The sequence below is a fragment of the Camelina sativa genome, chromosome 10 (genome assembly GCF_030686135.1).
Source record: "Camelina sativa cultivar CO46 ecotype springtype chromosome 10, ASM3068613v1".
NCBI classification, from domain to species: domain Eukaryota; kingdom Viridiplantae; phylum Streptophyta; class Magnoliopsida; order Brassicales; family Brassicaceae; genus Camelina; species Camelina sativa.
In genome coordinates this window covers 961,880-987,675 of record NC_141889.1, presented here as the reverse complement: position 1 = coordinate 987,675, position 25,796 = coordinate 961,880, and the positions used below count along the sequence as shown (strand labels likewise).

Below are 25,796 nucleotides of genomic sequence, written 5' to 3'. Positions count from 1 at the left end.
AGTTGTGTTATTATACACTTGATCACGTTCACTATACATATGTCCAAAGTATATGTTGTAACTGGAATCACATCCTATAATAGACAAAAGCCTACATCAGACAAATCACAGAAACAGGGTCTCTTCTAATTGCATCATCATCGCACCAATTTGTTTTTTACTATTTTTTTAATTTATTGATTGTAATTCTATATTTAAGTTATTATTAATCGGTTATAAAACAATTAGTATTTATCAAAACAGTTATATTTACTGGCATTGCATCCTCCGTATTTGCCTCTTTCGATTTGCGGGACTTTAGTACTTTTTCAGCTGTACGTATTAGAGCCTTAGACATTTTACAAATTGGAGTTCAATTATCTCAGCTTTCAGTTTTTAGAATATGTGCCTGAGGCTGAAGGGGACGGGGAGCTATTAGGAATATAGTTCAAAGTATATCATTCTTTATTGGATTTTAGTGGAGAGAGCACATAGGACATAAATCTATCCAAATTAAACGTACCAAAAACAATGGAGCACTTATCTAAAAATTTCCACTTCACTTTGACCAATTGACTAGAGTTGTTAATGGGGAACATAATTGTGAAATTATATAATGGGGAACATAACAGAGGCACACAAAAAGTAGCAATAAAAGAGAAAAATGAACAATCATCATGAGTTTTTATTCAATGTACAAAGTACATGAGACAAAAGCAAATCCCATTTCCGCCGTAACAAAAAAAATTAGAGTTATTATTGGCAAGTTAAATTAATTTATTTTTATATTTTGGAAACTATAATGGAGAGCTAGCACCTACCACTTTTTCTAAAAATTGACCCTACTACAGAGTTGTACATACAAAACTGATTTTTATAATACGTACTCAAAAGAAATGAAACTTTAATTTCCATAAAATTTCATTTATCATATACTTTTGTATTTTTCTTTGTATCACACCATTACAAAACTTCGTCATAAAAAAAGGGAAAAAAAAAGAAGAAAAAACCATAAACAAAAAGAAACTAAAATCTAGCATTTTCGAATCCATGGAGGTCACTGACTCTATTCATATGCTTCCTCATGATCGCCACTTTAGCCAATCTCTCAGCTGCTCTCCACGCTGACGTCGGTGTAAGCGGCTCACTCTTCTGAACCACCGGCTCTGGACTCTTCACCGCCACGTGTCTACCTCTCAACCGGTTCAATTCTGCCAGCTCAGCTTCCAAACCACGTACGCTCGCCTCACTCGAGCTCAAACCGTATTGCACCAACAAGGTTCTGGCTGACGTCAGCATCCGCTCAGCCCCGGAGTGATCGTTGACTTCGATCAGCCGCCGAGACTCGGCTATGGCTCGTGTGCTGACGTGAAGGTTCCTCAACCTTGGGATGTTCGAGTTAGACGATGATCTCACGGCGATGGGACGCGGTATCGTAAGCGCTCGATCTTCACAGTTTCTGATCTCCTGAGTCGTAGGATCCACGTGGCGAGATCGGACGGTCATGATTCTCTGTGATCTATTAGACGGAGGAGATTTAAGTTCCACCAACACTTCTCTTTCTTCATCGCCGTACATGTCACCCAACCGAATCAACCCGGATCCAAGCCAAACAGGTCGACCCGTTAGTGAATAAACTGAAGTAACCTCTCCTTGACCCGACCCGGAAACTAATCCGAGGTTTAAAGTAAGATCCTGAACAGACAAACTCAACAGACTCTTAATCCGTTTAGCAAACACGTCATCATGGTTACACGCGCCGAGCCACACAGTGTGCGTCGGGATTTCCAAGTGAGAGAAGCGCGTGCACGTCACAAAATCTTGCTGGGCTAATTGGGCCTGATGGTGGGCTTTACGGTCCGTTAACACGAAGATGGTGGTGAAGAGATTTTTCTGCCGGCGATCTTCGATCACTTTAGCCGCTTTCTTAACCGCATCGTTAACGCTCATCCCGTCGCCGTCGCCGGAGATTTCGTCGACGATTCTTCTAGCTAATCTCCTTCCGTTCGCCGTCATCCTCCGTAACGGAGACAGTCGTTTCGAGCTAGACGAGAACGAGACCATCGACAAACGATCCGTTTCCCGTAGAGACGAGATCACCAGCCTCATCGCTCGCTTCACCGTCTCAATCCTCCCTCCGCTGACGTCTAACACCGTTACTAAATCCACCGGAGATCTACGCGCCACCGTCGGTAACGTCGGAGATTTGATTTTCATCAGAACAGAGTAAGTCTCGTAACCTCTCCCAGCCGCCACAATTGCAGCTTCTGAAGACAGCTTAACGTCCACGTGTCCATTAACGGAATCCGTCTTCGGCGTTAACGGTGACGGCGTGTTAACGTAAAACCCTTTGAATTCTCCGTTATCTTCTTCGTCGTCGTCTTCGTTTTCGTCTGATTCCGGTATGGTGTTGAAACCACCGGTACGAGAGATTGGAGACGAAACCAAAGGCTCGTCGTCGTTGTAGACTCGTAAGGACTTGTTGGTGGGTTTTGATTCTCGGATCCTGGAGTCGGATTCGGATCCTGATTTCGGGGATTTCTGAGTATTAGTGTCAAGCTCGTTGAGAGGAGAAGAGAGAAACAGAGGAGGGAGAAGTGAGGTATCTCTCCAGGAGGCACCACAAACAGGGCAGTCGGAGAGTAGATTCCGATCACCGGTGCGTGAAGCTACGCAGGGGAAATGAAACGTGTGAGAACACTCCGCCGTGAATATCGCAGTTCCTCTTCCTGCTTTCGCTGTCTGTAAACAAATTCCACATTTGCTGCTTATGCTACTACTCTGTTTCATAACACACAAACGTAAAAATGTTAGCTTTGAGTTTTAAAATAAATAAAAATCTCATTTTTTGTTGTTTTTTGATTCTTACTTTGGTGAAACAGAGTTTTGATTTGAGGAGAGAGAAGCTCGCCGGAGATTTAGGTGAGGAAGGTGTAGAAGAATAAGAAGAAGATACGCTGAGAAGAGAGAGAGGGCTTCTGTTTCTAGTCGGAGTAACGTCACCGGAAGTTCTGCATTGAAGCTTGGGACTAGCGGGAAGAGATGGTGAAGAAGGAGTAGTGACACCGGCTATAGCAGACCAACTCTGACAACGAAGGCTAGAAGTATCGGGTCGGGTATCGGACCTTGGGGTAGACGGGTTAGAGAAAAACCCGAATCTTGAAGTTGATGTTTTTTGCCGATCAAGTGAATCATCATCATCTTTCTTTTTATGTATGGAACTCCAAAACGTTCTTTTCAAACCGTTGATCATCTTCTTCTTCTTTGTAGTGATGGGTACCAAAATTTGTTTTCTGAGAGAAGGAAACGAAAAGTTGTTGAGATTTTAATGTAAAGAAGACACTAGAGAGACTGGGGTGTGGGGAGGGAGATAAAGAAGAAGCAAGAGAAAATGGGTGGGGTTTGAGTTTTAAAATAAAAAAAGTGGCCTCCTTTTTGTTTATTTCACAATTAAAGTTATCATTGTGAAGATTGATTATTGGGATTATTAAGATTTTTTTTGCTGAAGAAAATTTTAAAATTAGACAAAAAAAATAACATCTTAATAGCTGTAAAAATTGTTTTAAACGTTACTGTTTGGCTTTTGGTCTATAGACTGAATCGAGTAGATCATCATCCTACGAGTCTACGAATGGAGTAATTCTGTTTTTTTTGCCTTTAATTAACTCAAGCTCCGAATCATTGGTGTAGCTTGATACAGTCATACTATTTATTAAAGACAAGATTTAGATAGTAGATGTAATTAATTTTATCACGCAGTCAAAATGCGTAGCTGAAAATCTTTCTTATATACGGTTGAAATTGAATGTGATTCAGTTAAAAGATAAGGTAACATAATAAATGAACGAGAGTGAATGGAGAAGAAGATGATCTCTTTATTCAGACTCTCCCAAACAAACAGCTAGCAGCCCTATTACTGAGTATGTGTAGTACATACACTACTGACTTCTCTGCTTCAATTCTTGTAGGTGTGCTGAGTCGGTCCATTTTTATCTCTATGCTTCTCTTTTTTATTTAATGCTTCTCATTCACTTTATCTCCATCTCTTTCTTGACACATGTTTTATATAACAGCTTTTTCGACGTACATGGCATGCACTGATTCACACATATCTGTGTGTTTGGATGCTTCACGTGTATATGTTGTCGTCTCTATTATGTCAAAGTTTTCATTCAAACGGCACTGGTAAAAAAACACCTCTCTGACCAAGATTAATCTATTTTTTTTTAGTTTCTTTATTTTAATTCACGAAGATCAATCTTTATAGTTGCCAAAACAAATTACTAATATACTATTATTATCTTGACGATTTGAATAATGTGGTTAAAATTTATATTTATATTTGGATTTGGAGGTATCTAAACATTTTAAGACATAACAGAAAGATACTGACATACTACTGTTAAGACGACTTAGGACTAAATTTTTATCTTAGTATTCTAATTATTGTAAGTGTACAATTAACTTCGCACATTCCCCATGTTTCAGAAGATTTTGGTTGTTTCTTTCTGCTCTTCCATGTGCCGCACCGAAAACCTATATACTACAAAACTATGTTATGAAGAAGTGACAATTTAGGGGTATAATATATAGTTTTGTTTATGTTTTAGAGCTTATTAACTACACTTACTACAATAGAACCTCTATAAATTAATATTCGGTAAATTAATAACCTCTATAAATTAATAAATTTCTCCGGTCCCAAGTTGTGACTAGTGTAATTTTGGACACTATTCGATAATATAATAAAATTATATTTTTTTTGAAAATCCTTTGTAAATATATGGTCCTATCAATAATATAAATTAATAATTATATAGAATTATCTAAATATATGTATAAATCGACACATTAATTTTTATTAGAGTTCATTTTTGATATTTTTACTTTATAAAAATCTTTGAGTGCTATCATCAAAACATGATAATTATTATTTTCATTGTAATTGATTTTATAAAAATTTTAGTTATAACCATTAAATCTTATTTTTAATGTTTTTTTATCAAATTAAGAAAATCTCTCTATAAATTAATAATTAATAATTTATCAAGAAATTAAAACCTCTAAAAATTAATAGATTTTTTTGGTCCCAATATTATTAATTTATATAGGTTTTACTGTATATGAATACTGGTAGTTGTACATACAGGAGAGCATGTCTATTTACGTGATTATAATGATTACAATAAAACAACAAATTACGTAACATGAACCATTTTATGTAACTGTATATATAGTTTCATTTGTTGCATGTAATTTTATTCAAAGTGTTTGAATATTAGACTTATATGTTGGTATCAAGTATCCAACCAACGTATAAAGAGACAATGAACCAGAACAACACCGTCCAAAAAACTTGAATTAAAATTAGTGGAAACATTTAATAATTGAATTCACAACGACACGTATAGTTATTTTTATCACAGCTACAAGTTCCAACAAACCTATTTTCATTATCAATCTTTTTAAGAAATTATGGAATAATCACATTCGACAAAACGATAAATCTCAAGGAATAATAATAAACGAGGTAAATTATGATAATTAGTCTATTAGAATAACCCATCTTATTATAATAAATAAAATTTTACATATCTGTTGAAATTAACAAATCGAAGGCGTCTAGGCGAGCCGCACCAGTGGCCATTGCCCGGACATGTTTATAAATTAACTTTATCAACTCTTATTTAAGGTCCTCTATACTAAATTCACTATACGACACCATGTCACATAAAACCAAATTGTAGGTCATTCTCGAGAAGTGTACTCATTCAGTCATTTGTGTTTAATCGTTGGCACTCGTCGTATTTATATTTAAAAAAAAAAAAAAAACGAAAAATCTTAGCTAAAGGCATTGAGGTCACTTATTTGTTATCTTGGTCAAGAGTTGAGATCGGACTCTATGAAAAAAGTAGCTATGTAAAAATTCACACATACATATTTGTATTAAAATCTTAATTATCGTGTCTCATGTGGTGTGGTTGAGTGTATAAGATTTACTCATACAGATTTTATCATGACCCACCATACTTTGAAAATAATTTAACCTGCTGTTGAATATAACATAATGGACCACTTAAACACTAATGTTCCTGAAATAACTTGATGCCAAAAATATCGGCCTAATCCATTCTTTTGGTCGGACTTGATTATATCTAAAAAAACTTCGATCCTAATTATCAGTGTACTTCGATTTTGTAAAAGAAATAAAACAAGTGGAAGCATTGCGGCACGTGACATACATGAGAAGGGTCCAAGATACTAAATATGGGATTATGGAGACGACTCCACCTATCGACGAAACCTTCTACCTGGACCAGTTTCTTTCATTACTGTTTACTCAATGATCGTTTTGTCACTCTTAATTCGAAACCTGAAAAGGGGAGCATGCTATCTCAAGTGTTCACATTACTTAGACTTCTTCATGTATAGTGTCTCAATTATAGAGAAACAACAAGTATATAATATGATTTCTCCGAATAACGTCGACCAATTCTTATATATACTTTTATAAATTAACCAAAAGAATTGGATCTTCGTACAAATTTTTATGGTGTTTTAGAATATATATCTCCGAGAATATATTAATTATATCAGCCATGATAATCATCTTACAAGTTAATTAAGAGCTGATTTTAGATTTTTCAATTATTATATGAGATTTTGTGAACCATTTATGTAGAGACCAAGATTGAGTCGCGTGGTATTAAAAAACTCAGATAATGGGTCATCAAGTATTTAATTTGTGGATTTGAGCAAAACAATCATCGAACTTTTGAATTTTCAAAAGAGACTTTAAATTCGTGAATCTTACTACTAGGATCAAGCAAGATAGAATACTTAATACATACATATCATCACAAATTATATACATATATCATATCCCAATGCGTAATTTATTTATTGTTGTAGGGTTAGCCATAATTAAACACTACACATGTAACCAAGCAAAGAGCCCACCGGGGGACATGTTTGCCCTAATTTAGTTGGACATTTTGTGTTTAAAAATCTGATTTTTGTTGGCTACTAATAGTATCTGATAATTGTATTTTTATCTTGAAAACTCTTACTTGAAGTTTTGAGTTGACACATGAAAACTGAGGATAGAGAGTTCTTCACATTGTGGACCTGCTTTCGCGCAAAATTGAAAATGTTGTAGACTAAACAATTTAGCTTAATCAAATTTCAAGTTAAACTCTCTGTTAACGAAAACTTAAAGTTTACATGCTCTCTCTAAAACTTTCGCGGTTAATATATAAGTTAAAGTTTTGGTGAACATCATAATCACCATATGTTGACCCTAACCATATAAAATCATCCATATAAGAATGTAAATATGTTATACGTACGAATTAAAGTTAATATATATATTTATTTGCTGTCGTTATGCTGAAGTTGAGAGAATGATTTGTAATGAGTAATGATGAATGGATGAAGACTATTTTGTACGTATATCTTTAAATACAAATTTACCAAAAGACATACCTTAAGTAAGGTTAAGAAAAGGTTTCGGGAGACATAAGCATATGCTGGTTAGGACTGATACATGTTAAATCCAAGTTGACAAAATAAATACATTAATGTGGTGGTCCGTTGTAGCGTGTAGGTATAGCTCATTAAATTTATTATTTAAGTTTCTAATATTTAAAATCGTAGAAATTTTAAAACAAAAAAATATAAAACAAAGCTTTATCAAAATGAAAAAACTTATGATTTTTTTAATTAAAAATTTGGATGCACAATCTACACAATGATACAAAACTAAGTTGAATTTATAAAATTTCTAACAATCAACTAACTAGATCAAACCACTGAATCCAGAATTTGGTTAGTGCTCACATTGTATGATAAATTTATTATCCAAGTTTCTATTATTAAAAACCGTAAAAAAGAATTTTTAAAAAAATAAAACAAAAACTTTGAAAATTTACAAACTTATTAATTTCTATATTTTTTTTTTAAAAAAAAAAGAGAGAGAACTTGACCTTGTTTTTATTGGGCCGGTAAAGTTGTTGTTGGGCTTTGAACATGAATCCATCCACCTTCACAATCTTGAGTCTCTTCGGTCATCTAACTCATTAAATTTATTATCCAAATTACTATTATTTAAAATTGTTAAAAATTTAAAAAATTTAAAGCAAGAAAAATTAATATTAAAACAAGACTTTTTAAAAATGAAAGAACTTTTAAAAAATTTAGAAACTTGAATGCAAAATCTACATAACAATGCAAAAACAAGTTGAATATATGGAATCTCTAACAATCAACTGACTAGGTCGAATGACAAGATCTAAAATTCGGTTGGTTCCCACATCGTATTGTAAATTTATTGTCAAGTTTCTACTATTAAAACAGTAAAAATAATTGTTTTTAAAAAAAAATTGTTTTTAAAAAAAAATTAAAACAAAACTTTGAAAATCAGCAAGAAAAAAAAGTTAAAAGGTTTAAAATTAAAAAAGTTATTAATTTTCTAAATTTAAAAAGAGAGAGAGAAACTGACCTTGATTTTAATGGGCTGGGAAACTTGTTATTAGGCTTTGAACATGGATCGCTAATCTCCCCACCGTCACGGTCAAACATAGACGTCCAGATCCATCCACCTTTGCAATCTTGCGTCTCTTTGGTCATCGACTCATCTCCATCTTCACAATCTTGTTGTTGGTATAACTCATTAAATTTATTATACAATTTACTATTATTTAAATTCATAAAAAAAAAATTAAAGCAAGCAAAAATAATTTTAAAAGAAGACTTTTTAAAAATGAAAAAAACTTTTAAAATCTATGAAACTTGAATGCAAAATCACATGACAATGCAAAAATAAATTGAATTTATGGAATCTCTAACGATCAATTAACTAGGTAAAATGATAAGATCTAAAATTCGGTTAGTTCTTACATCGTATTGTAAATTTATTATTCAAGTTTCTACTATTAAAACAGTAAAAATGATTTTTAAAAAATTAAAACAAAAACTTTGAAATTCAGCAAGAAAAAAAAAGTTAAAAGGTTTTTATAATTTTAAAACTTCCTAATTTTCTAATATGGAAAAGAGAGAGAAACTGACCTTTGTTTTTTGGGATGTTGCATTTTTAGTACGTTTTTGGGAAGTTATTAAGAAATAAGTATGTTTACTATTTAAAATTAGAAAAATGGGTGGTGAGAAAGAGAGAAGAGCGTGTGTGAGTATGTTAGTTGGTGGGACCGTGAGAGACAGCCACAGAGGGTGTGAGTGCGAGAAAAAAAAATCATTTTTAGTATTGTTTTTTTTTCTTTCTTTTTTAATGTAACTGTTAATGTAATTAACAAACAAAAAATCTTTTCACATACAAAAATATAGATTTTTTTATTTACAATTTGATATGTATTTTGTTTTATTATTTTAAATATATTTTATATCACAATTGATGTATATAATTGTTCCGTATACTGAATGGTTTTAATCTGTACACATTTATTGCTGGATTGTTTTGATCTGTATATGTTTATGTTTATATGGTTTTGATCTGTTAACGTTTATAACTGGATGGTTTGAATTATACATGTTTTTTATAATATGATATGCATTTTGTTTGATGATTTTATATAATAATGTTAAATATTTTTTACAAATTTGGTATTCCTACACTTTATTAAGTGTAAAGACACCTGTATAATTAAAATCATCCAGCCATAAATATATACAGATAAAAATAATCTAGCAACAAACGTATAGGGATTAAAATCATTTAACAATAAACATATAAGGATTAAAACCGTGTACAAAACAATCATATACATCAATTGTTATATAAAATATATTTAAAATAATAAAACAAAATGAATATCAAATTATAAAGAAAAAACATAGATTTTTTTGTATCTGACAAATTACATCTGTACACTTAGTAAAAGTGTTTTGATCAATAAAAGTTTATGGCTGGATGGTTTTTATCCATACACCTTTATAGCTGGATGGTTATTATATATGTTTTTTGTTGGAACTGATCTGTAAACGTTTATGGCTGGAATTGATATATCTAACAATCCAATGGACGAATTAAAACCATCCATCAATAAATATATTATTTTTGGTATGAAAATATATATGAAATTACTAAAACAAAATGCATGTCAAATTGTAAAGAATAAATATAGATTTTTATGTATCTGAAAATTTCAAAGAAAAACTAATTTATACTCGAGTGTATTTCAAGTTTAGATTAGGAAGTGTAATAGAAAAAAAAAGTAAAGTTACATCTAGGCCTGGACATAAAAACCGTACCCGAATACCCAACCCGGAACCCGACCCGAAAAATCGGGTTCGGGTTTGCCTATAAAACCCTATTGGGTTCTATTTTCTAATACTCGTGGGTTCGGGTAATACCCGGTACCCGTTTGGATACCCATTAAACCCGAACATATAAACATATTTATAATATTTATCATTAATATAATGCAATTACCCCAAAATTATGATTATAATTTTGAATATTTCATTTAGTTTTATACCTAAATATCAAAAATAATCAAAATATCTAAAATATTTTGTTATGTAAGTCAAAATTTAACTAAATTTATTTAAATTTAATTATATTTTTTCGGGTACCCGGTAGTTCGGGTACTAATCGGGTTCTAAAATTTGTAACCCAAACCGACTCGAACCCGATAGTATCCAAACCGAACCGAACCTATATATCTAAAAATATCCAATGGGTTCTATTTTTCTAAACCCGTTTACTCGAATCCGAATGGATAATACCCGAACCCGAACAGATTATCCGAATGCTCACCCCTAGCTACATCGATGATGGAAAGAAGAAAAAAGAGACAAAAAAGCAAATTAGTGTTGACTCCACTTTTCCTTCTAACTCTCTCTCTCACTCACGTCACCTACTTTTCTCTCTCTCACTGTATCAAGTAGAAAGAAACTCAAAAGTACTATTTTTTTAATTGTGAATAGTAAACCTACTAAAAAAATCAATTTCTTTTTGAAAACGTATTAAAAACACAAATACCTCTTGTTTTTTTTATGGGCTGGGAAAGTTGTTGTTAGGCTTTGAACATGGATCGCTAATCTCCACCACCGTCACGCGCAAACGTAGACACTCGCAGATCCACCCACCTTCACAGGATCCATCGACGATGTAGCACGCACCTCCTCAGTATTCTTCATAGACTTTCTTAGACACCAAAGACGTCACGACGAACCGAAGAAGAAGAGAGATCGCAAGCACATACAACTACGATCTCGCTCGGAGTGATTGTAATTTGTAAACGAAGGGCTCGTCGTCGTTTCTTACTGGCGATCGAAGAAGAGATATCATACATACATCTACGATCTCGTTCGAACGTGATTGTAAACGATGTTTCTTGTTGGCGAAGAAGAGAGATCGCTGGAACATGCTTTTACGATCTATGTCGGCGTGATTTTGTAAACGAAGGGATCACCGTCTCTTGTTAGCGAAGACGATGAAGAGAAATCAAGCGTTGGACTTGGACTTGGAGCCAAAGGCGAAAGAGAAGCAGAGGAAAGAAGGAATCGAAGAAGAGAATGCTAAAAAAAAAGCAGAGCATGTGATTGATTTATCTGGTTTTTGATGATGACAATGATTGATGATCAGATGATACTAAAAACACGATCAGACAAATAGAAGAGACGCGAGAGACTAATCCACAAATTTTTGGGTTTCCATCAAAGTTTCCTTTTTTGTTTTATAATTTACTTTTTATTTTGTTTTGACCGTTTGGTTATCAAGTTTCCATTATCCATTAGACATTGTGACTCAAAGGTTGCCTTTTTTTCTTTCGCTCGTTGCTTCTGTTCTATCTAGAGAAACAGAACAGAAGCAGAGGAACTTCTCTGTTTTATTTCTATAAACCGCGCTATTAATATCTCTTTTATTTATATTAAACACATGTATAACAGCATCTCTCATTAGTTTCATTATATTTTTAAGACCATATATATATATACTTAGGTGTAAAGATAAGCTATGTATCGGAATAATCAAGCAGCAACGACGTCGTTTAGAGCTTCAGCATTTTCTCTAGCATTATTATTGATCATATGACCACATGATCCTACTTGACATCCTCCACCGCAATTACCGCAGCCAGTGGAACCACCAGTGCAGGATCCACCTCCCATCTTCGTCATCCCACCGCACCTACCGCCACCGCACCTGCCGCCACCGCCACATTGACCTCCGCATCCACCGCAACCTCCACAGCCAAAATGACCAGCTTCTTCTTCAACCATGTTCCCACAGTCACCGGTCGCGTTTAGCTCCTTCGAAAAGCACCTAGCACCACCATTGATCTTCTCTGTAGCTACCTCAACTGGACTAGTCAAGTCCACATTCATCATTGTTTCTGCTTCTAGCTTCACTTGACTCAAAACACCAATCTCATTGCTTTCCTCTGTTATGAAGGCTTTATTTGTGGTTGCAGTAAAGCCTTTATTCTTCAGAAGATCACTGAGTATGAAAGCAGATACAACTCCAGGCAAAACCAGCCAGTTCTCCTTCGCCTGCATTTTATATAAACCAGAATCAGAATTAGCCAAACAATAAAATTGTGGATTTTGAAGTTTCGATCTTTACCTCAATAGAACCAAACTTCAAATCGAGTAACCCTGCAGCTTTACCATAAGGATGTTGCTTTGAAAATTCAACAGCAGTCATGAAATCTTTCTCGCTCTTTAGCATTGCGTTATGTTTTGGCTCATACTCCAGCTTCCTCCCTAAGTAAAACGTCACCATTCGAGTACCAGAGAGCTCAAACATAGGACCATCTTTGGTGGGATCGCTTGTCTGCTTAAGTGACCACTTTGAGTCAAGCAGAGACCAGAAACTGCCATCATATTCTGCTAAAACATAAGTTTCACCACACTCTTTTACACCAATCACTTGTCTTCTATCAGCTTTTGGTGCTGCGTCGTTAGAGTTCCTTATTTGGAGACTGATCACCTCTGTTTCGGTTTCATCAACAACGCGTGTAAAACTTTTAGCAAGACGTGCCTTTCCCATCATTGGAAAGAAACAAGAGTCTTTAAGCGACGGTCTTGCTTGAACCAATTGTAGAACTGTTGGGCTTCGAGTTGGAGGGGTGAACGAGACAGCCACTCGCAGAGAGATGGGGTTCGGATCATCTGTCTTTCCTCTTCTAGTTGGTGTTAACTCCAGCCACTTCTCAACAGAGAGTTTAGTAACTGGGAAAAGAAACTCTGGAAGCGATAGAGAAGTGAAACCTAAGCTTTTTGACTTCGAAGAAGACATAAGTTGGAAACTTAGCTCTCCTTTAGGCTCACACTGGAACAAAGCAACTTGCTTTTCCCCACAAGACTCAGATAAAATGGTAAGCCTACGCTCAGCGTTAAACAGAGAATCCGGCTGCGTTTTGCTGAACACAACAAAGACCTTTCCTTTGTGAGCATCTGGTAAGTTCTTAATCCCAACAATCCCCAAGATAACCTCAATGGCTTTCACCTCTTGATATTGGAGTACACTCTGGAACTCTTCCTCTTTCCCAGTTGATTTCTTGACCGACCAAACATAAGGAGAAGTTATTACCGGCTTTGGGGTATTACCTCGGTTCATAGCACCAGCTTTCCAATACCTTCGACCAAATGTTTCTTCCCACTGAGCAGTAGTTCCAGAGAAACCAGTATCAAGCTTCTTACCTTTGCTACGGTCGGAGTCTGTATCATCATGCTCCAAGACCTTACCAATCATCTTTGTCAAATCATTGCCGTAAGAGAGAGCGTGAAGCTGATGTGTGTGCCAGATAAGATCAATATCGTAAGTCGGAACACAGAAAAGCTTAACAGAACTTTCTCTGTTTCTCTTGATCAAGTAGAGAAATGCTTTGTATCTAGCCACAGCTTCTTGCAGAAAGACATCATTGTCCACATGAGCTCTTGAAACCTGCAACAACAAAGATACACAACAAAAAATCAATTAAAAAACCTTGCAATAAAACGGGTTTGGGACAAAGAAGTTGACCATAATTTTTTTACCTGGTAGTAAAATGGGCATTGTCTCTTGACAGCTGAAACAAGATCATAATTGGTGCATTTCTCAAGAGATGAGACATCCTCTGGCTCTGAGATTGCCTTATCCAAATCAAGGTCATAAGGCTCCGTAGGATACAATCTTTTCCATAGAGTTTCAGTTTTTGATTTGCTGTTTCCATTAACAGAAGATACAACACCAGAATTGTCAAGAACTCTCCCATAGAATTGCTCACAATCAGTTTTGTATCTCACCTGAAATGATTAAACAACATTTTGAGCTTCTATACTATCCAACACAATAAAAATTAACCGGAGATGAAATATCGATTTAGATTTACCGGATTAAGCCTGTGGCAATGCCAAACCCATTCACAGTCAAGAGGAGGGACTAATGGTCCTTCACAGATCGAAGAAGACTCAGTGTATTTAGCAAGTAAGGGAAGCCAGTAAGCATTGTATCTGTAAAACAAAACCACCCAAATTTGAGAGTTTTTGAAAAGAAAAAAAACCCTAACTTAGATTCGTAAGACTAATTTACCTGTAGATGGCTCTTTCGAGTGCAGGGCCATCATAGAGCCAACGGTTCCGATCAACAGCACCGAGGAAGTGGAGGTGTTTCTTGGCTGCAGCAAAGAGGTCAACGCTTATCTCTATCTTCTGAGCTTCGATCCACTCCAAAGTTTGCTCCTTTTCTTTCTCCATCTCTTCTTACAAATCTTCTTTCACCTGCAAAAATACGAATAGAAAAAGTCTGTAATTGACCCAAAGTTTTGGTCTTTATCTTGTTAACTTGCAAGAAATGAGTACACGCTTTTAAAAAAGTATGGAAAAAAAAGAGAATCAAACTATACCAATGGGGAAACTTCTTTTGATGAAGCTGACTCTGGAGGTTTTGTTTGAGGGAGAATGAAGACTTCTTCAACAGCCGCTCTTTATAGCGTTGTTCTCTGCTTTTATTGAAACTACGATATTACCCCTATGACCGGGAAGACTACGAATTTTAAAATCCTTGCATACTATTTTCCTAATGTGATTATTTAATAAACAAATACTTATATGCCATTAATATAAATTTCTTAATCAACAACTTCTTCGAGGAACAGAGAAAGCAAGTCCCATAATTTGCTGACATTTTCGCTTTTCTTTTTTCATTCAGTTCAATGGAACGAAGAAGTTTAAGTTCCACAAGTAATTGAATTTGACCAAGTCTACAACATGACCAAGTCTTTCTTTTCTTTGAGCTTCTTTGCCCACATTACAAAACAATTCAACTGTCGTCTTTCTTCATCAAGTAGCATTATCTTTCAGATCATTCATAATCTAAAAAAACAACTTAATCTAATCAGAGAAAGGTAAACTACGAACAAACCATAAGCGGTTATTGACGTCCCGTTAACCGGTCAAGCTAATAACCGTAAATTTCATGAAAATAAAAACCAATCAAAGTAATCTCAACAACTACTACATCCGAGACCCTCGATAGGACTCCCAATAGGTTTCAAAGATATCAAGAGGTATCTCTCAGAAAAGGTTTTTAAATACACATAACTAATCAAATTTTGTTGAGGGCGATAAGCATGTAAACTTATTTGGTAAAAAAACCTGAACTCATGTATGCAATCGGTTAGAAACCTCACTTCCTCGACCCGCTCGCCTCCTCAAACTCAGCTTCAGGAGTCTGCTGATCAGTTCCACTTGAACCCTCACCAGAGGATCCAGAAGAACCAGATGATCCGGATCCTTTAGACATGTGTTCTCCGATCTTTGACACTGCCTTGTTCGCAGCTTCAAGCTTAGCCTTGATGTCCTCAATATCCTCACCAGCCATAGCAGTCCTCAGATCAGACACTGCAGTTTCAATCTCAGAGGCAACCTCTGCTGGAATCTTCTCTCTGTATTCACTCAAGCTCTTCTCAACACTGTATACTGTAGTATCAGCACTGTTCCTCAGGTCGATAAGTTGCTTCTTCTCTTGATCTTTCTGTGCGTTAAGCTCAGCTTCTTTGACCATTCTGTTAATCTCATCGTCTGAGAGACCACCTGAAGATCTGATTGTGATCTGTTGCTCTTTATTTGTGGCTTTGTCTTTCGCTGATACTGTAACGATACCATTTGCATCAATGTCGAATGTAACTTCGATCTGTGGCATTCCTCTCGGCGCAGGTGGGATCCCAACAAGGTCAAATTCTCCAAGAGTTTTGTTGTCAGACGCCATTTCACGTTCTCCCTGAAGAACTTTGATTCCCACTTGCATCTGATTGTCCGCCGCTGTGGAGAAAACCTAATAACCAAATCACAATGACACAATTAGCAGACAGCTTTTTAAGACATAATATGATATTGTCCTCTGTCAAGTCTCATTACCTGAGACTTCTTTGTGGGAATAGTGGTATTTCGGTTGATTAACCTGGTGAAGATTCCTCCAAGTGTTTCAATACCCAGTGAGAGAGGAGTCACATCCAACAGAAGCAACTCCTTCACATCACCACGGAGGATACCACCTTGAATGGCTGCTCCCATGGCAACTGCTTCATCCGGGTTAACACCTTTACAAGGACTCTTCCCAAATATCTCAGCAACTATCTCTTGCACTTTCGGAACACGGGTCATTCCACCAACAAGAAGAACCTCATCAACCTCCTTAACTGAGATTCCAGCATCCTTCAGGCAGTTTTGGCACGGACATCTTGTTCTCTCAATCAAACTGCCAACCAAAGCTTCAAACTTTGACCTTGTTAAGGTTATGTTCAAATGCTTTGCTCCTGAAGCATCCGCTGTAATGAAAGGCAGGTTGATTTCGGTCTGAGATGTCGAAGAGAGCTCAATCTTGGCCTTCTCTGCAGCTTCTCTCAGCCTCTGGAGGGCAAGCTTGTCCTTAGTCAGATCAATATTATCTGTTCTTTTGAACTCACCAACCAAGTAGTCCAACAAAGTGTTGTCAAAGTCTTCTCCTCCCAAAAAGGTATCTCCATTTGTTGCTTTAACCTGATAAGCGAACATCGTCATATACCCACAAAAGAAAGAAAAAAAGAAAGCAAATCAAGAAAAAGTAACATAGCAGAAGAAGAAACAAGGCATTACCTCAAAAACACCACTTGAGATTTCCAAGATAGAAACATCAAAGGTTCCACCTCCAAGATCAAATACAGCAATGACACCTTCTTTGCTGTTCATACCATATGATAGTGCAGCAGCTGTAGGTTCGTTGATGATCCTCTGGACATCAAGACCAGCGATTTTCCCAGCATCCTTTGTAGCTTGTCTCTGGGCATCATTGAAATAAGCTGGAACAGTAACAACAGCTTTGGTGATAGATTTTCCGAGGTAAGCTTCAGCAGTTTCCTTCATCTTGGTGAGGACATTAGCTCCAATTTGACTGGGAGAAAACTTCTGTCCATTTGCTTCAACCCAAGCATCACCATTAGGTGCTTTAACAATCTTGAAAGGGACCATTTTCATCTCTTTCTGTGTCTGAGGATCACTAAAACCTCTCCCAATCAAACGTTTGGAACCAAAGATCGTGTTTGTTGGATTGGTCACAGCTTGACGTTTAGCCGGTGTTCCAACAAGAATTTCCCCCTTTTGGTTAATAGCAACCACTGATGGTGTGGTTCGAGTTCCTTCGGCATTCTCGATAACTCTAGGGGTCTGCAAAAAACAAGATCAAAGTCAATACCTTAAGAATCCACAAGTCAATACCTACAGAATCCAGAAGCCAATATATCAAAAAATTGATATCAGGGCTGGAAGAGTTTACCTTCCCTTCCATCACAGCTACACAAGAATTGGTAGTACCCAAATCAATACCGATAACATCATTCCCCACAGGCCTCGAGCTACATATAGAGAACAACACACATACACGAAAGGATAAGAGATAACATAAACAAGTGATTTTGTTTGTCATTCAAATACCAAAAGCTGAAAGGTTGATGTATTACCAGAAAGGTCTGGCCAAGTAACCCAACTTCCCAAACAAAGACGTCTTTCCATTTGCGGAAGAGATCTGCAGAGTTAAGAATACAAACAGGGTAAAGCTCCAATTCATATTTGAAACCATTCAAAAGCCTCAAGCAATGACTTATAAAATCAATAAGGAACAAAGTAGATCGCTTCACAGATGATACAGAAACTAGAAAGAAACATAAAGTACGGAACTTTAAGAAACCTAGATCGAAAACCTTGAGAATTGATTCTTATACGAACATAGTAACCCAGATTCAACGCTTGGGTAATTTCAAAACCCTGTTCGATTTTGGACAGGTACTAACGATTTCAGATCCAGAAAACACCAAACATGACTTTTCTCAAGCAAAAAAAATGAAAATTAAAGGGAAAACACATACGGATTTAAACGCAGATACGGAAGCCGTTTGGACTTCACGTCGGCGAAGGGACCGTAGAAGCGCGACGGAGGCCATTTGATTGGGAGAGAGTCGGTGGAGATTTTTAAGATCTCAGGGTTTTAAGGTCGGAGAAGACGAACTGAAATGTTTGGCTGCTGTGCTACGCGTAGGGTTTAAGACCTTATAATAAAGGTTGATTAAACTCCAAATTACTATTATAACCTTCTCGTTTTTTTAGACAGTACTATTGGTCAGGGGTAATATAGGAACACTAATCTAAAAAATTCGTGGGCTACAAGTATTATGTTGACTTTTCTTACAAACCTGGACCCTACATGGGCTTATTGACCTCATTAGCCAGGCCCGAAACATGAGATTTTTTGCCAAAATACTAATTTATATATAGATCTCATATTTAGTCGTAATTGCAGTTATAGCTGCGAATTTTACAAAATTACTCACTCCCCTCCCCCTCTCACCTAATTGCTCAATATCAGTTCAAAAAGTCTTCAACAGAAGTATCATCTTCCTTCTTTGGATTTTCATCAGCCACGACTGTTTTCTTGTCTAAGTACTCATCTTCGATCGTGTCCTTGAGGATGAAAAGCCGCTGAATAACGATAGGCTGGCTCATCTGTTTAGCTTCTCTAATGTCAGTTTCTTCTTTGTTGAGATGGTAAGCATCAAGCATTATCTTTATCCACTTATGCAGCTCCTTTGGTGTCCTGTGTGCTCTCATAAGCTAGTTAGCATCATTATTGTGGTTAAAAGATGAAAAAACTACAGTTAGGATTTTTTGTGACTGTTACTTACGTGTATAATGCTATAGGGTCTTTAGCTTCATGGTCATCACCGGGAGAGAATGCTGTTGCTAGAGCAGAGAATCGTTCTTCGGGGTCTGTTATGTTCAGTAAGTACTTTAAAAGTTTGATCTCTTTCGGTGTGATGCTTCTAAGACTGCTCTTTGTAGCTTTGTATAAATGATACATTATGTCCTTAGCCTGTTCAAATATCCAATTTTGATATGAGAAGACTGTAAAGATCAAAGCTTCTCTTTCTATAATCGTAATGCAATTACCTCGTTAGTAACAGTTTGAGACTCTTTTGCAGCAGCGTATGCACTGTTGATTAATAAGATCAATGACGAATCTAGCTCCTTTGCCTTGGCTAAACTTCTGATCTTTTCGCAAGCAGCATCCACGGATGGAGAGTTTAAAATGCCATCAAACTTTGCTTGAGCAGCATCTAGAGTCTCAACACTCTCCAGTGTATTGTCATAAGCACTCACAGCAGATAAACACCTAGTTGAAAGCCTCGCGACAGCTGCTCAAAAAAGGAAAGAAACAGTCATGATACTGTGAGAATCAAAAATTTAAGTAACATGATTAAATGTTTTAAGTACCATCTCGGTCTTCTAAGCCATCAAGAGTTTCTGATAACAAAGCTACATAGCGGAAAAACTCTCCCGTGAAGTCTCTGCGTCTCTTGGCAGCGATTGCGTTTATGTCTGTTGGGTTTTCTTGAATCTCCTTCAAAAGGTCATTGTGCTTCTCCATTTCTTCATCTATCTGCAACATGCTCACACTCTCTAAGTTCACAACATCAATAAACTAATCCTCGAAACCAGAGTTGAAAGATAAAGCACTATAACTACCTTCTTAACTTTGCTTTCCAGAGAAATAAGCTTCTGCTTCAATATAGGATCGGTTTCGGTATCAGCTCGGATTCTGCAACGCTTATAGAAATTAACATTGTACTTGTTCCATTCATCTCTTAAAACCAAATACGTCTTCCATTGTTTAACTTTAGGTTTCTCATTCAAGAACAGATCAATAATCTTGTCACAGAACTGAGCCATAGTGTAGCCATCAGCAACCTCAACTTCCATAGGATCCTCAACAGATATTTTTACTTCAGTACCTAAACAAAACAATTCTATCTTCAATTAGAAAACCTTCTGTAGTAATCAGACAAAATCCTAAGGGTTTTAAGTCAAGGTTTTAGCTTTTTCTACAAAACCCCTTATCTAAAGGCGACTGATAATTCAAATTAGAACCTAAAGGAAAGGACTTTCTTGGTAATAAACAAAAAAGGTGAGAGATTTAAGGTTTATGATGAGCTTACTTGTAGTGACAGTGTCGGTAGCAAAGGTGATACTAGTTGAGATTTTGCGTCTCCTTCTTCCTCCATTGATGAAAGCAGAGAAAGGGAGAAGATGGGTTTGAGAATTATTGGGCGGTAAAAACAGTAATTTATCAGCTGAGGAGAAGAAAATTGATGTTTCCAGTAAATTCGCCATCTTTTTTCTTCAGAACTGTGTTCGTCTTGGTGGCGAAACGACGAGAAACGCCTGAGGATAAGAAGACCAAAATTTTCTATAAAAATCGTAACTTTTGGGGCAAAGTTGTAAAGTCTAGTAAATATTTGTATCATGTTGAAATTTTTAAAAAAGGGTAATTTTTAGGAACATGAATGAGCAAAGACCAAAATGAGACAAAGATGCTTAGATTAGATATTACAACTACGTGAAGAAAGAATTAAATTTGACAAAAAAAATTGTTATGCGGATTACTAATAGGAGGATAACATTGCACAATCTAGACATATGTTACTTTGTGATTTAAGGTTTAAAAAGCATACTATAAAACCAGTACACAATATAGTACTATTTTGATATTTTTCATTACATAATTACAGCAAATAAAGTTGTTTTAACTATGCGTCCTCTTGAGGCTGACCATCTCCAACGACTTCAATGTTGCTGGTATTGAACTGAACACGAGGCTTTCCCATACTGAAATTGAGAACTCTTGCATCCATATTGTATTGTATTTCTCCATCAAACAACATCTTCCTTATGTAATGTTCTACGTCCGATCCTATCAATCTTAATGTGTACTCCGTTAATGGTGCTCCCTGTCCAAAACAAAAACACCATTAAAATCTCTATCATCATCTCTTTCTTAATCTTCAATATCAATGACTCTTCCAAATCTAAAAAACACCAAGTACACTCTATAATTAAGGTCTTGTTGAATGAGTCTAACTTTTAGATGATTTTTTTTCGTTAATCGTTATCATTACCTCGTAGTGGTCGACGAGTTCTTGGAAATAAGAATAGACCTTGTTACAGCTTTCATCATCCCACACAAACTCTTCAGTTGGGTCAAGAATCAAAGTGAGTTTATCCATCTGCGACTGGTCAAACTCATAAGTCTCTGGATCAATATAAGCCGCGTAGATCCTAACGTGACGTGTGACACTGCTTAGCCACTGACCACCAAACTGGCCCATACCCTTGCTCTTCACGTTCAGCTGCTTCTCAACTGGTCTCAATGGCGTTGGCTGCTTCTTCATCTTCTCTGTTGATTGCTCTTCTTTGATTGTCTCTGTTTCTTGTACCTCGAGAGTACTGTCTTGTTCAGGATTTGTCACCGCGAACGCCTTCTGTGTTGTTCTTGGTCGGATTTGAGCAACCATAGGAGGACGTAATAGAGAAAGCTTGGTGCAGGCAGTGTAAGAGAATGATGCAACCATTTTTTTGTGTTAGAATGGAAAAAACCAGATCAAGTTGTGAGATGTTTTCCGGTTACAGAACCATAGTCTGTATAGAGATTTGTTGAGATTGAGAAATGACCACAGCTTATGGATGAGCTTCTCCCAGATTTTAGGTTTTATTTGTCTCTTTTTTTTTTGTTTTCTTGGTATTTTGTGGTTAATTTGAAGTCACTTGTGAGCTAAAGACAATCTTCTTTAGGAATTCACTGTTTTGTTGTATGTGTTACAAATTTTTATTTCTTTCTGAGATTATCTTTCTATTGATTTAGATTTGTATACACAACAGAGAATACTCAGATCATTATTTTTTGCATAGCGTAAAATAGACAATAACAGAGTTTTACATGTATCATCATCTATACATTCCATGGGAATTCAAAGGACAATAAAAGAAAGATTTGCGAGATAAAACATTTTAGTTCTTGTACTTCATGGTTTCTTTCTCAAACCCAATTGTTGGGAACTGCTTAGCGAATTCCTCGACTTCATGGCGCAGCTTCGCTATCTCTGATTGAATGGTTGAAGAAGATTCCATTGCTGACACAAAATCCTTGAGTTTGGTTCCTGTTTTTAGAACATTACAAATGAGTTCAGTCATTGTTTATAAGAACCGGAAAACAAAGCATCATGATCAGAGAAATGAAAAACCTTGAGCTTCAGATTTGACTTTGAGAGCCAACTTCACAGCTTTGTCGAAGTATTCAGCTACTTTGGCAAAGTCTTCCTCAACAAATCCTCTGGAAGTGAGAGCAGGAGTACCTGAAAATAAAAAATAGCAGAGGATATCAGTAAGAACTCCATTCGCATATACCAGAAAGAATTAAAAAAGGCTTAAATATGATTTTTACCCATTCTGATTCCACCAGGAACCATGGCAGAAACATCTCCAGGAACAGTGTTTTTGTTGGATGCAATGTGAACAGCTTCCAACACTTTCTCAACTCTAGATCCATCAATACCCTGCAGAAAAATCGATAAAAATGTGTTTTAACTATGAAGATAAAAATATAATAATGCAAATGGGTACTGCAAATTGATCAAGTGACCTTGGGTTTCAGATTCACTAGAACCAGATGGTTGTCAGTTCCACCAGAAACAAGTTCATATCCTTTCTCCATCAGAGTCTGCACGAAACAACAATGTAACCATTTAGAGATATAATCAAATTAAAGTAGATACTACGCCATATGCTTTTTTTCTTTCATTCGCTCAATTAGTACCTGAGCAAACCTTGTACTGTTACTCAGGACTTGCTCTTGGTATGCTTTGTACTCTGAAGTAGTTGCCTGCATTAATCAAACCATTTGGAGGTTAAAGAAACCGTAAATCCAGTAAGCAACGTTAATTCCATTCCATGACTCACTGTACCTGTTTCAAAGCAACAGCTAGTCCTGTAATAGTGTGGTTGTGTGGACCACCTTGAAGACCAGGGAAGACAGCTTGATTGATCTTGTCTTCAAAATCATACATAACCTTTCAAGAAAACAAATGAATGACATGAAAGAGTGTACATAAATCTAAAACGTTTTGGTTCAAATTTTGGTCTTTTTTGTTATACTGTACCTCTTTTCCTTGTTTGTTAGTTTCCTTAACACCTTTTCTGAAAAAAATCATGGCTCCACGGGGTCCACGAAGTGACTTGTGAGTTGTGGTGGTTACAACATCTGCATAGTCAAACGGTGAAGGGATAACACCAGCAGCAACCAGACCACTGATGTGTGCCATATCTGCTAGCATGACAGCTTTTTGCTTGTTACACACCTGGGAAAAGAGTTTGAATTAGAACTCTTGATTAGAATAATTTGTTGTCATTTTCCCTGTACTTAGGGATGTGATTAATTACCTTTCGGATGCGGGCATAGTCATACAATCGAGCATAAGCACTTGCACCAGCAACAATCAATTTTGGCCTGAAAAGAGTAGCACTTTTCTCCATCTGCATATCAAAATGAAAGACTTAAAATTGTAAGATAACCATATGAAGAGGGGTACTTATACCATAGGAAGAAGAGTTAGGAACCTGATCGTAGTCGATGTAGCCAGTGCTCTCATCCAGTCGATAGGGCATTGTTTCAAAGAAGATAGACACAGCAGATATCTTCTTGGTGTCAGTCTGATAGAAATAAGACGAAAGAAATTGTTATACATCAAAGTCAGAGAGTTCCAAAATGACATCAACACAGGAACAGTTGTGTACATTCATAATAAGATAGCAGAGGTTTAGGTTTAAGGGAAAGGCACATTTACAAAGTTATCTTGAAGGTACCTGATAACCATGAGAAAGATGACCACCATGAGGAAGATCAAGAGCCATGATTCTCTCATGAGGCTTTAACAATGCAGTGTAGACATGGAAGTTGGCAGGAGATCCAGACAAAGGTTGCACATTCACTGTAACGACAGGATTCAGATCATTTTCCAGAAACGCATAAGAAATAGTTCTACATAATTCAGATTTCTTGTTTCTCATATACTTGGAATGAGTAATTACCTCCCCACTTTTCAGGATCTAACCTGAAAGCTTCAAGAGCGCGCTTCTGGCATAAGGTTTCTGCCATATCTATGTACCTACAATGCAAAAAGGTACTTGAAGTCAGCATCTTTTTCAATTCTTATCACAGAGATTGGTCAATCAATCATGTCATAATCTGAAACTGAAAGTATGCGTCAGACTCAAAATGAAAGATTGAAACTTCCTGAACATACTCGTTTCCACCATAGTATCTGGCACCAGGATACCCTTCACTGTACTTGTTAGTCATCACAGACCCAACAGCTTGCATCACCGACACAGATGTGAAGTTCTCAGATGGAATAAGTTCAAGTCCCTTTGATAACATAAGTGTTACACAAATATCAGCCCAACGCACGATTATCAATCAAGAAACAAGATTTAAGAGAGATTAGTCTCAGATACTAAGTAGTAAGTAAAAGAAAGAGTAATTTAACCTTCCATTGCCTAGCTTTCTCATGCTCAATAATGTCAGCAATCTCAGGATCAACCTCCTCTAAAGGTGCGTTAAGCTGTTTTGGCCACTGCAACGAACACAACAATAGGTTTATAAGATTCAGACCCCCCCCCCCCCCTCCCCCCCAATTTAAAACAGACACAGAACTTCAACAATCAAAACCATTGCTTCAACAGCAAGGAAAACTATAAAACAACAAGAGATAAAAGTAAAAAAAGAATGGATTGTGTTAAAAGCTCACAGTGACACGAGATTTCTCCTTCTCATCAACAGCTTCACTGGGCAAAGAAGACTGCAACGAAACAACAACAACAACAAAAAATCAGAAACCCAAATATACAAAAATCGAAACTTTTTTTAATCCGATGATAAAAAAACCCGATGAAAGGAGGAAACTTTACCATGTAGCAAGAAGTGGATCTGATAAGAGGACGAACGGGTTTGTCAATTGAAGAAGAAAGCCTCCGAAGAGCCATCGCCATGGCCATTTTTTCCCTAAACCTCTCTCTGTCTCTCTCTCTGGTTTGGAACCCTAGAAACAGATTTGAGTCATAGACGAAAGAAAGGAAGAAAAAAAACCCCAAAAAATTGGGTTTATCCTCAAGGATAGATGAAGAGAGATTTGTGGCCTCTGCTTTTGGCTGAGCTTTTGGTGGTTGCAGTCGATTTTTCGAATTTTTTCCCTCTTATTTTACGGGGAAAAAAAAAAAAAAAAATTTATTTTATTTTATTTTGTTGTTTCTTTGTCGTTATCTCTCAGGTCACTGTCTCAGCTCTACACCAACCTTTGTGAGTTGTGATGATTTGATGACGATGATGATTTGTGTGTGTTTCCCTTATTTAAAGACTGAACCTTTTTGGTTTCTGGTCAACGCAGTCAACGATAACCGATTTTGTTATCCCTAATATAGTTTCCAAACCGGTTTTAAATAGCAAGTTATGACACTTT

General features: G+C 36.3%; 6 protein-coding genes and 1 long non-coding RNA gene across 7 annotated transcripts; all 7 read right to left on the bottom strand.

The window, feature by feature from the left end:
- Positions 1-876: 876 nt before the first annotated feature.
- Positions 877-3,612, bottom strand: LOC104716331 (putative E3 ubiquitin-protein ligase EDA40). The gene is made up of 2 exons (XM_010433716.3): positions 2,849-3,612; positions 877-2,760 (listed from the first exon to the last, which is right to left on the bottom strand). The coding sequence occupies exons 1-2, from the start codon at positions 3,230-3,232 to the stop codon at positions 1,006-1,008; spliced, it is 2,139 nt and encodes a 712-aa protein (XP_010432018.2). The 5' UTR covers positions 3,233-3,612; the 3' UTR covers positions 877-1,005.
- Positions 3,613-7,667: 4,055 nt separating this feature from the next.
- On the bottom strand, positions 7,668-11,601 carry LOC147935711 (uncharacterized). The gene is made up of 3 exons (XR_015567981.1): positions 10,976-11,601; positions 8,480-8,630; positions 7,668-8,049 (listed from the first exon to the last, which is right to left on the bottom strand). It is a non-coding gene; the product is annotated as an uncharacterized LOC147935711 (long non-coding RNA).
- A 243-nt stretch (positions 11,602-11,844) lies between these two features.
- On the bottom strand, positions 11,845-14,959 carry LOC104716330 (glycine-rich domain-containing protein 2-like). The gene is made up of 6 exons (XM_010433715.3): positions 14,826-14,959; positions 14,513-14,700; positions 14,313-14,433; positions 13,978-14,226; positions 12,563-13,885; positions 11,845-12,489 (listed from the first exon to the last, which is right to left on the bottom strand). Exons 2-6 carry the CDS (start codon positions 14,674-14,676, stop codon positions 11,968-11,970), a joined length of 2,379 nt encoding a protein of 792 aa, XP_010432017.1. The 5' UTR covers positions 14,677-14,700; positions 14,826-14,959; the 3' UTR covers positions 11,845-11,967.
- Positions 14,960-15,332: 373 nt separating this feature from the next.
- LOC104716329 (heat shock 70 kDa protein 9, mitochondrial) lies at positions 15,333-18,526 on the bottom strand. The gene is made up of 6 exons (XM_010433714.3): positions 18,321-18,526; positions 17,916-17,980; positions 17,732-17,810; positions 17,056-17,622; positions 16,339-16,959; positions 15,333-16,255 (listed from the first exon to the last, which is right to left on the bottom strand). The coding sequence occupies exons 1-6, from the start codon at positions 18,393-18,395 to the stop codon at positions 15,608-15,610; spliced, it is 2,055 nt and encodes a 684-aa protein (XP_010432016.1). The 5' UTR covers positions 18,396-18,526; the 3' UTR covers positions 15,333-15,607.
- A 55-nt stretch (positions 18,527-18,581) lies between these two features.
- Positions 18,582-20,735, bottom strand: LOC104716328 (uncharacterized protein At4g37920). The gene is made up of 6 exons (XM_010433713.2): positions 20,445-20,735; positions 19,975-20,240; positions 19,723-19,888; positions 19,399-19,643; positions 19,134-19,321; positions 18,582-19,045 (listed from the first exon to the last, which is right to left on the bottom strand). The coding sequence occupies exons 1-6, from the start codon at positions 20,617-20,619 to the stop codon at positions 18,814-18,816; spliced, it is 1,272 nt and encodes a 423-aa protein (XP_010432015.1). The 5' UTR covers positions 20,620-20,735; the 3' UTR covers positions 18,582-18,813.
- Positions 20,736-20,939: 204 nt separating this feature from the next.
- Positions 20,940-22,043, bottom strand: LOC104716327 (NAD(P)H-quinone oxidoreductase subunit M, chloroplastic). Its single transcript, XM_010433712.2, has 2 exons — positions 21,405-22,043; positions 20,940-21,236 (listed from the first exon to the last, which is right to left on the bottom strand). The coding sequence occupies exons 1-2, from the start codon at positions 21,855-21,857 to the stop codon at positions 21,036-21,038; spliced, it is 654 nt and encodes a 217-aa protein (XP_010432014.1). The 5' UTR covers positions 21,858-22,043; the 3' UTR covers positions 20,940-21,035.
- Positions 22,044-22,168: 125 nt separating this feature from the next.
- Positions 22,169-25,662, bottom strand: LOC104716325 (serine hydroxymethyltransferase 1, mitochondrial). Its single transcript, XM_010433711.3, has 15 exons — positions 25,249-25,662; positions 25,089-25,139; positions 24,828-24,914; positions 24,585-24,706; positions 24,370-24,446; positions 24,145-24,269; positions 23,899-23,991; positions 23,722-23,814; positions 23,442-23,639; positions 23,247-23,351; positions 23,099-23,164; positions 22,925-23,002; positions 22,727-22,838; positions 22,527-22,637; positions 22,169-22,442 (listed from the first exon to the last, which is right to left on the bottom strand). Exons 1-15 carry the CDS (start codon positions 25,333-25,335, stop codon positions 22,294-22,296), a joined length of 1,554 nt encoding a protein of 517 aa, XP_010432013.1. The 5' UTR covers positions 25,336-25,662; the 3' UTR covers positions 22,169-22,293.
- Positions 25,663-25,796: the final 134 nt, after the last annotated feature.